Source organism: Amblyomma americanum, chromosome 6 (assembly GCF_052857255.1).
Source record: "Amblyomma americanum isolate KBUSLIRL-KWMA chromosome 6, ASM5285725v1, whole genome shotgun sequence".
NCBI classification, from domain to species: domain Eukaryota; kingdom Metazoa; phylum Arthropoda; class Arachnida; order Ixodida; family Ixodidae; genus Amblyomma; species Amblyomma americanum.
The window spans coordinates 35,224,744-35,235,655 of NC_135502.1; the positions used below are offsets into that span (position 1 = coordinate 35,224,744).

General features: G+C 46.3%; 1 protein-coding gene across 1 annotated transcript; it reads right to left on the reverse strand.

Moving 5' to 3' along the window:
• Positions 1–1,973: 1,973 nt before the first annotated feature.
• On the reverse strand, positions 1,974–3,557 carry LOC144094641 (uncharacterized). Its single transcript, XM_077628566.1, has 2 exons — positions 3,471–3,557; positions 1,974–2,859 (listed from the first exon to the last, which is right to left on the reverse strand). The coding sequence occupies exons 1-2, from the start codon at positions 3,547–3,549 to the stop codon at positions 2,243–2,245; spliced, it is 696 nt and encodes a 231-aa protein (XP_077484692.1). The 5' UTR covers positions 3,550–3,557; the 3' UTR covers positions 1,974–2,242.
• Positions 3,558–10,912: the final 7,355 nt, after the last annotated feature.

The following is a 10,912-nucleotide window of genomic DNA, read 5'->3' on the forward strand; positions in this document are numbered from 1 at the left end:
AGTTTTGGTTAAAGAAATGAACAGCAAGGGTAGGTGTCGCAAGAAAGAGAAACATAAAGCGTGGAAACTACAATGTACAATAAAAATCAACCACATGAGAAAAGCAAGAAGCTGGAGTGCGAAGTTTGTAATGCTAACACTCTCAAGAGACCAGTGGCGTTTATTTATTTATACATCTGTGGCGTTCACTGGAATACCAGTGATCAAATAAAAGCGCATGGTTCTTGATATTCGAATATCTGCCCCATATCAAAGCTCATGTGGACCCCCTTTTTTGTTAAATTTCCAATTAATAATTTAATCGCTTTCACAAATATTAGCTTTCCTTCTACAGCGAAACGAGCAGGAAGTAAGAAAGGCGCGACCTCAATTTCGGCAACGTCCGAGGTCACCTTTAGTTTGGTAAGCCGCGTCGAATCGTTTTACCGCACGAAGCAACCGCCCATATTTGTAGAGGCTGCACTAAGAGGGAAGCAATTTTCACGGAGGGTATGAAAAGAACTAATCCTATGAAAACCAAAAAGCAGGAAGAAAATAACTGCCCATAAAGGTTGCAAAATGTGCTACTTCCTACTTTTTCCAAGTATTGACAAAGACGCCAACCACCACCTTCCATCTTGGTTACTCTATTTATTTAAATTTCCTTGAAGGACAGGAAGTAAGCGAATGAAGTATAATCTAAACAAAAATACTTCAGCAAAAGGTAAATGGAAAAGCCAAACGGCATCTCATCTTCAGACGCCCCGTTAAGGCTCTTGTGGCGGGCCCAGGTGAAGCCAGGTTAGGGACAATGAAAGAGAGATAAGAGGAATCTTTCATAGAGCTGATGGATCCCTGAAGTGCTGCGCTGGCTGAAGAAGCTATTTACAAGGGCTCTGCACTTAACACAATAATGAAGATGTTATAAAAAATATAGAATGCAATTTGCTTCTGATCGTGCTCAATGAAAACTGAAAGCCCATATATCAAATGAGCGCATTAAGCACGAATAATGGCGGACAAAGATTTCTAACCTACTGTAAAGAGTATATAGCTGTGGAAATACCTGCATGAAATATTGTCAACCACTTTCTGATGCCAATGAGTCATGATCAACAAAAAAGTGATCTACAGTACAGAAACAAGCAGTTATTCGCGATCATTGCATACTGTAGCAATTATGCATGAGTAAAGAAATTTCACATGCCGCAGTATTCTAAGCAGTTGTTCTAACTACTGAAGTAAGGTAGTACAGACAATATATGACATAACAACACTGATACCACATACAATATACTAGATATTAGCATGAAAGCAGTGGATTGATCATTACTGAATCTCGAGCCTATTAAGGAGACGTGATGTGTTCTCAAGAAAACCCTTAAATTGCATTTTATGTCCGATCAATAGCGTCTGAATTTTGTGCAGCAGTTAAACTCGAAAAACAATAGGCGGCAGTTGTTTACTTGCACCAATAAAAACTTCACAGAAAAGGCGCGATTAGAAACTGAATTTTCGGAGAAGCCTTGAAGCACAACAGAAACACAGGTTATACGAGACTATTAAGCATTATATAGAAAGAGAGTTCGTGAGCGCTGCTGAAGGGATCCATTTAATAGTGCAGTGTATCAATATATTTAACCGGGTTTCCTCTTATACATTCAAAAAAAGACGCCAACCACAAGAAAGTGAGGTGGTCCGAAATAAATTATGGCAACATAAACACGGGGAAATAGAATGGAGCACGCCGAGTATTGCGGCAATTGTAAATTTCCCGAGGAACAGTGCTGAACAAGTCGCAAAAATTAAGGCAAAAACAATGCAACCATATTCAACTTGAAGCACTTGGGGAACATTTGGGCTTTAAATTGTATAACAAGCGATATGCCGAGCATGGAAATGTGGTTGCAAAATGTGGCATGTGCGGATAGTTGGAAAGCGCCAACTTAATGCATACTTAACGTTTATTCCCTGCGAAACACTGTGACGCGAGGAAGTGTGCGAAAAAAGAATGCGCTCAATAAATGTTCAGGCTGTCATGTACAAGAATTTCTTGTTAAATTCTTCGTGAATCATTTGAGGCTTGTGGCTTGTAGTTGAAATTTCGATACGTGCTAGTGAGGAATTGTATACAGAAGTTACGCTATAGCGTCGGCGCATTTATAAAGCGCCCTACTAAGTGTCTTGCGCGTAGCATGTCACTGATCTGCGTTAGCAAATATTTTAGCGCGCCTATTTTCGACGGTAGAGATTCTCAAATAAACTATGGGCGCAAGAAACTTTTGAGCAGACTGTCGGCGCTGATGTCCGCGGAGCGGATGACCTCTGCCATGACGGTGCGCAGCACATCTTCCACAAGATAGCGCACAACGCGCTCTGCATGCCTGTTCAACACGGACATGAACAAGTTGACCACGTGGCCGTACGAATCCATCGTGTCCAACGTAGCGTTCATCCCCAGCACCTTGCGTACGACGAGAGCCTGTAGGCGGGCTTTGCCGCTCTCAAACTCGGTGCCGGCTGAAAAGTTCATGCTCACAGCGCGCGCTTCAAAGCTGAGGGAGCGACGCGTCCGGTATATGACGGACGCTGCGAACGGAGGTCCGACGATGCGCGCCGGAGTCAGCACGACGCCGAGCACACCTGTCACTGGGCCCATCTCGAGCCTGGTGCGGAGGTCGACGGTGGAGGTCAGGCGCACCACCACCGCGTCGGTGCGGTGCAGGCTGCGCGCGCCTTCGACGCGCCCGTTGAGCACGCGTAGCATGCCGCCCCACTCGGTGTCCAGAACTACCGCCGGCATCAAGTACGGGTTCAGGTAGGGCAGCGCCGCCACGCTGGACACGAACTCGTCGACCTTGGTGCGGTTGGCGGGTGCCTCTGGGCGAGAGAGACCATGTGCCGACAGCAGGTGATTTGACTCATACCCTTCTTGACAGGCGGCACCTGCTAGGACTATGCCCGGCCGAAGCAAAAACTCAGAAGCAAAAGAAAAAAAAACAGATTAACAACGCAAGCACCCCTGCACTCGATACTGCAGCATTGCGATGATCAAGTTCAGGCTAAAACGCGACCTAGGCGCCTGAACGACCAACTACGCCATTGAGTATGGAGACACACAGAACATTTTAGAAAACAGACTCAATATTGGGTCGCTTCAATGTTGGTATATTGTCCCGAAAGGCTGCATTTCCGGTTCTTTGGGCAACGAAACCATACGTCAATGCTGCAGGGCATCGAAGTATTATTTTATGTAGAAATTTGGTTTCTCCTTGGCTATACTAGATACATGCGCAACCTATGCACACAAATATGCCGTCTCCCTACAGCGGACTACTTGTTATGCCGTGAAGGATGAAGATGAATTGCATGCACCAATCGTCCGAGCCACGACACCAACCAGCGTTTTGATCTGCGTACTCGTTTAGTTTGTTTGACAGGCTTCGTGACATGACAGCGCGCCTTCCAACGGGACGACAATCCACGCTTACCCGTTCGCAGTGCGGAACCCCACGAGGCTAAAGCCACAAGGCAGGCAGGCAGTGGTCCACGGATATGCTGCCGCCGCATAGCCCTGGCTTCTCTTGCCACGCCTGGCAGCTAAAGGGAGCCTTCTTCTTCTTCCTCACATTTCATGGTGGCGCCCGCTCACATCGGAATGAATGAATGGATAAACCTTGGGCCCGACCAGCACCTTGCTCAATCCACGCATACACGCATCTATCCTGTCATCGTTGTCCTCTGTTAAAATGGTTGGTTTATGGGGGTGTAACGTCCCAAAGCGACTCAGGCTATGAGAGACGCCGTAGTGAAGGTCTCCGGAAATTTTGACCACCTGGGGTTCTTTAACGTGCACTGACATCGCACAGTACACGGGCCTCAGGAATTTCGCCTCCACCGAAATGCGACCGCCGCGGCCGGGATTGAACCCGCGTCTTTCGGGCCAGCAGCCAAGCGCCATAACCACTCAGCCACCGCGGCGGCTTGTTAAAATGGCACAAGTCTACGACGAAGAATTGCCTAAGAACAATCTAGAGTTATTTCGACTGATGAGTATTAAGGTGCCTCAGGACTGAATATAAAGGAAACCAGCTTGTCAATAAGCAGCAAACTCATTATTTTTGTGGTTATTGTTAGTTGTTGCAATAATACCAGGAACGCAAGCATTAGGCTTCGGCGCCAAAACTGCCAAAGTACCAAAAAGAGCTTGAGGTTTCTTCATTCTAGAAGTACTAGCTAGATTTCGAAAAGTTCCTGTGCAGTTCATTCAAACGAGGTGATTATATGCATCGAGGGAAAATCAGCGCCCACTCAAGCTGATGCAAAAGCCTGAAGCCTCCAATAAATGAACAAAGGCGATCAGTGCCGAGAGGTTCGATTGCGCCAAACTTCGACAAGCGTTGGTGATGTTCCTTCATCCTATTCCCTCTCAGCTGTCCGCCCTTGTCGCCATCTCTGCTCGCGGTGATTTCATCACAGTGCGTCTGCCCATGTTTGCGACAGCCATTGTTCGGATGAGAGGCGACATTTTGTTTTGTATAGACTGCGTACACCTCGTGTACAGACACGAAGCTTCGAGTCTTCCGTCCGAATTGAGACTGCACATCCCCGACAGCTGTGTTGAACAGTCTCGCGGTCCAGAGCGCCGACAATGCGGCTTTTTGGAGAGTTACTGAGGGAACAAAATAGCGGAACTGTAATCGCACTAAACGGCGAAGCTGAACATTGAAGATTTCTACAAAAGCACAGCGTCCGATTTGTCGAGAAGAAACCAACGCAAGCGCGCCCACACACACTTACGAAAGCGTGCTAACCAAAACGAATAAAAGCTTGCTGCTATCCGCAAAAAGCAGCCTGCCTCTGCATGCTACAGTCTGTTCGCGCGCTTAGAAGGGACTCATAAATCAGGATATATAACCTTCAATTCGAAGGGATTGCGTTGAGGGCTTTCGTAATTTCAGCAGCAGCGAGTTCTGGTGGCGTGAAAGATTAAGAGAGGGATCACGAAGTTGCTGGTTATAAAAAGAATCCAGCGCCACAAAATTAAAAAAGTACGCCCGAAAAAGACCGTGTCGTGGTCAGCGGAGTAGTTTCGATGATTGCGCCTTTATGTGGCCTGAGCCGGCTCCAAAACCTGCCTTGGTTATCTAAGCAGCCCATACTCAGCGATGGCGCAAAAGGAATGCAGTGCAGCGAAGAAAAAAAAATGCCGAAGGCGATGCGGCAATAACGTAAAGACAATTCGCGGTGAGTCTGCTGAACTTTGGTACTATTAGAGACCTTTTTGGAAGCTAGCAAGTGGAATAAATTAGTTCGTAAATCATGAGACACGCAATCCAAAGTGTCGAAGAGAAACTCTTCTTAAGCTTGATTGAAACGCCACTTTCACCGCGGCCGTAGCAAAGGAGCGATGATTATGTGACTACTTTGCTGGAGAAACACGCTTTTGTGAGCTCAAGGCTGATGATGTGCCTTACTGCTTTTCTTTTTGTTCTTGAGCTGCTCTTCGTAATAGAAAAATGATTGATGTACTAAAGTAATGAACTCCAAACTGGCATTTCTCTCGTTTCCTAAGCGAGGATTATTACCACCAGAAAGGCGCTCTAAAAATGAGGAAACAATGGCTGCCGCTGCCGTACGTTTGTGGCTATTGCCGGTTATGCTTTGGTGCAAAAACATGTTTAAACAGCACAGTTTTGTTCCATCGTTGCCATATATCTAGCCGCATTAGTGTGCTCTTTTTTCTTCTAAACATGCTTTTGTCGGGCGAGGCAGCACCAGTCGCACGTTAAAAAAAAAAAAAACCCTAGCCATGCCTCCCACGAATGTTAAGAGGCAGCAACGCCCAGTTGTCAATATAAATTCACAGGCGCATAAAATAAGCGGTAACAACGGCTCCTCGTGGTAATAAAAATAAAAAAGAAATAATTGCCGCGCTGTCATTGCGATACTCATATGGGAAAATCGGGGAATGAATGTTAGCCGACAAAGTTCCACTGCACCATCCTCCACACTCATGGACCAGTTCAGACGTCGCCGATGTCCCTGCGTTCCCTCGTCAGGCAGGACGTGACCCTTCTCGAAATCAATCCAGGAGGATCCAACCACACTCGCGGCCGACCTCCAGATGCACATGTACCTTATCTTGGGGACGCAGCGGAACCCCATCGACCTATATTAAAGCACCCTCGAAAACGTCCACAACATAGGGTTTGACGCTGAGATGGCCTCAGTTTTTCAGTACGACGCCAAGGTCAGCTTTGTGAATACCCGATTTAGTCTAGCGACGCAGCTTGCTAGACTTTCTGCTTTCACCACCCCATCCCGGACAATCGGTGAGCGCTAGCCACTTCACTCGGTGAGCGTGCAAACCCAACCCCTAGGCACCCCTAAAGTTGCTAAAAGCCCTCGATTTGTGGATTTACCGATACACCAGATACCGGCGAACCGCTGAGGCCTCTGAAATAGGCAAATAGTTTTGTCTTGAGAAGTGCAATAAAAAGAAATCATGAGGCACCTCAATGACCGCCAGAACGACCGCCAGTGCCAGCACACGAGCATTCAATGGCTCACAACTTGCGACGATAAGGAGTTCGTAGCTTTCACCCGTTGCCCACACAACAGTCGCAGTCAAAATGAAATAAATAATGTATCCGAGCCCTCTGCCATAGCGACCGCTGCGAAGTCGTGCTGCAGCGAGGCTATGGCGCTTTCATATTCTTAACTGCCACCTACGGCTGACGCTTAAGTGGACATGCGATGAGGGCAGGCGCCAGACCAAGGATGCCACCAACGTGGTTCTTACACCGGTCGTTCTACGCCAGTGGGGAACCAGCATCTTGCCAGTTCGGCAGAATGTTAAACAAGCGCCGCCGGGTGTCGAGCTAGAGCCGCAACGCGTGCTGGCTCGGGCAACTGGCTTCCAGGGTGCTAACGGCCAGACAGCTGATTTAATGCGACTGCATTAGACTTCACATCATACAATTTCGCGTCCGTTAGTCACAGAAGTAACTGATTGTTCGAGGGGACAATAAAGTTCCGTGGCCACGCGACTTTGTGATGTCATCACAACCTCCCCACCGTGGCAGGCGGCAACGTGCCCATCAGGTTGAGAGCATCCTGCCCACCATGACTGGTGGCAACTAAATTATTTCATTTAAATTCAATGCACTTGCCACCTTCCCGCTGTGGCAGTTTACGTCCAAAAATTTCGCGCCCTATATTAGTCACAAAAGTCGCTGATTGGTCGTGAGGGCGATGACGTCACAACGTCACGGGGCCATAACGCTGCTCTCGCTCTTTCTCGAGTGGCCGGGAAAGTGCGAGACAAGCAGGTTGGAACCATTTGGATGGAATGTGTCGACGGAATCAAAGCTGCCGACGTAGCCGAAGACACAGGAGATTTATGAACAGGGAATGAACAAGGGCATTTTCAGTGCACAGGCACAGAAGCGTGAAGCCGCAGCGTTCCTTCTAATGCTGTCTCATTCTACTCTTGAGGGGCCTTAAATGTCCCCTTAATTTTTTTAAATTTTCTTCCCGCAATAGTATGTTCTTGAGGAGAATGGTCAACAAGAAGGGCTGCTCAGTGCCGTCCAAAAAATACTACGTGTTTTTCTCTCAGCATTGCACAAAGATGTTAAGGTGAAGTGCAAATTGGTGAAACAGCGCGAAGAGGGCACACAACTTGTGGTTTCTTTTAGGTGTGCATGCCTCCACGGGCTGGGAAGCCAGTTCAGTGGTTGACCTAGCGCCAAGACGCTTCCGGCGTCATTAGCCCGGCGAACAAGGAGCATTGATGAAACACTAGGAGCTTCCCGGAGTTAAAAGATCGACCGGGCTAGCCGGACCCACACCCTGGATTGTGCTAGTGCTGCGGTTCCCGAGACGCTATCTAAAAAGGGCACCTCACCAGCGTGTGTAAAAGGTAGGACAAGAGCGTCTGTCCGTCATGACAGTCGCAATACGGGAATCGCGTGCAAAGTTTAGACACACAAGTGATGACGCTGCAGAAAAAAGGCGTGATGGCCTAGTGCTTTTGGACGATTTAGTCACAAGGCTTTCAGCGATCGAAAAAACACTAGTCGATTCTATGCGCCATATTCCGCGAGACATCGCATAGTTAATTTCTGATTTCTGGTAAAGTTGAGTTGGCTTATATCATTGTGATGTGCTTTGGGATGTTTCACTTGCGCTATTGTTATAAAAAAGCTCATTCGCTGTGTGGAAATGTTCTAACAAGAGCGCCAAAAACAGTGTTTCAGAAAACGATTGCTTCTTGAGACGCGTCATTGGTTAAGAAATGTTTGGGTAACCTTCCTTAAGCACACAACACTTTCTCGCCGTTTCTGTTTTACAGCTACAAATAATGAGCACTTACCCACCATGAGACGACGTACACATTAGTTCGCTGAATTTAGCCGTCAGACCGAGACCACGGATATAATATCAGGCGTAAGAGCTTTGAACAAAGCCCTATTTCAAAAGAAGTGTGCTAAGAAGCGCCGGTCCCGCCCATCTGTGTAGCTAAACTCCTCCCGAGTGCAACAATAACGCACGAACTAGTTGTTTTAAGGCAGCCAAGTTGAAACAAGGCTGCTGCGTGCAGTTAAAACAAGGCTTCTTATGTTCGCGGTGCCGGCGAAGCAGAAAAGACTCATTAGCATACTCTGAAAATTACCATGAAGCCAGGTTTCAACTTATGCACTGGTGGGTCAGGAACTTGCGGCACTACGTACACAAACTTCTTTGCTTTGTCTTTAAAAAGGCGCGAGCGCCCCCGAAATAGCCACTGAGCTGAAGAAACCACAAGGCCTAGGGAAAAGAAGCGGCCAATTCAGAACTTTAGCGTTCCGGTCCAATAGCCAAGCCGTGCCGAGCCAATTGAGGCTTCGGAGGGATGCTTCGCTGCTCTCATTTCGGGAGCATGCACGTGTGGGCAGATGAAGCTCCAATCTCTGTTTCTTCTTGGATACCTTACGCAATAATATTCTGTCCTTGGATACACTGTGAGCGTTCAGCGTGAAAATTCATAGGACGGCGCCATCCATGCTTAATTTTGAGCGAAAAATTTGGGAAAAGAAACAACACTTTGGAGAGATAGTTTTGAAAACAGGTTTTCGCATACCTGGCAGGAAAAGTCCCATGAACGCATTTTTTTATAGACTAAGCTGTATTTGTTAGATATGAGTGCTAATAACGATGGTAACTACAATTGCTCCTGTAAATAGCTCTGATTACGGTAAATATTTTGACCACTACAACTGCCTTCGCTCACTCTCAATTACGGCAGTAGCTACATAGGCCATGAACATGCTGGGTATCTTCGAATGCTCCTTAAATTGTATACGTTGTGCTATTAGTCGGCCATCTGCTGCATAACTGCTGGCGACGCGTTTATTGCATCTTCATCTTAAGATTATGGACAACTGTTCATTCTTGTCTTGTTTTCAGGCATGAATGTGTCTAAGGCACGACCTCTGATTACTGCAACACAACTACCCACTCGTGTAACTACACACACGCAGCTTTGCAGGCGCATGAAACATATCGACTACAGTGTGAACGCGAATGTACTCAATTTAGGTTTCTTATGATATGGTCATAATAATTACCCAGAATATAAAACGTTCAAATAAGCCATTACGCTCAATTCAAGAGGCTTTTCTGGGTTCGACCATTCGCTAGTTCTTATTGACCGGGTAGTGTACTTTGCAGTGATTCTTTTCCTAATTTATTCATTTGCTTTTTTCCCCCACGGATTAACCTTGCCTTTCATTTTGAAGTTGGATATTAGTTGCGGCATCAGTGTTGAATCTTACCACTATTGCGAAGAGATGAGAATGAAACGGAAATAGTATAGTTAAAATGCATCACCCCTTTATTTGAAAAAAAAAAGATATGTGAAATTGAATTCAGCAACGCACATAAAACATATCTCTGCGCCATGTTACTCGTTTCGTCAGACGCACTTAGTGACTTTTCAGGACAGACAAGTTCGCAATTTCACTGCGCTGCCTAGTGTGGCGTTATTTCTGTTGTAAGTTCGTTCCAGCCTTCGTAGTTATGTACTAACTTCACTTAGTAGTGAGCAGAGCTAAACAATATTGCAACCAGTATTTTCTCTACCTTACTACGGAAACAATCAGTTTAATGCACAATGACTAAGTGTACAGAATAGTTTTGCGACGCATGGTGGCGTCAGCAACGGCGCAAGAATAATCTCTGACCTACTTTTGTGCTCCTCCTCAAGAAGAGTTACCAATCTGTCGCATGTTGCTTCTTTTTAAGATTTGAAAAGTACTTTACTTTATCAGCTTACAAACAGAAATGCCATAGCACAATGCTAGACAATAACTTCATCTACCTCGTGTAGAGAAGTTCTTTTGTGTATGAACAATTTATATCAAAATAGTAAGAACGGTGGAAGTTCGTCTGTGGATTTCTCGAGCCTTTCAAGTGCCCACCACTGTAACGTCCACGACACAAAATCACACATTACTAGCTGTATTGTCACTCACCCGTCAAATGTCTGTCTGTATTAGCACCGAAGACAGTGAGTTGTCTGAGAGGTGATGAGGAGAGGCCTGCGATTCATCCAGAGAGCAACAAAGCCTCCAAGAGGTGAAACTGAAGGCATTAGATGAAGAAGCTTCTCATACAATTCTGCGGGGTGAACATAGACTGTAAAATTCCGGCGGATAGCATTAGTATTGAACCTTTTGACAGTTAAAGTGATATGAAAATGTAATTGCAATAACAGTGACTTCGAAATTTCACATTAATGACACGCTACGATGATAGAGCCGATTATTCTAGGGGAAACCGGGAAACCTTTGCACAGCACGGGCTGCAGAAAGGCGGTTTTACACAAAAAACAAAGACATGCAATGCTCCCCTCTAGCAGCACAGCAGAGAAAGAAAACAGGCCGAC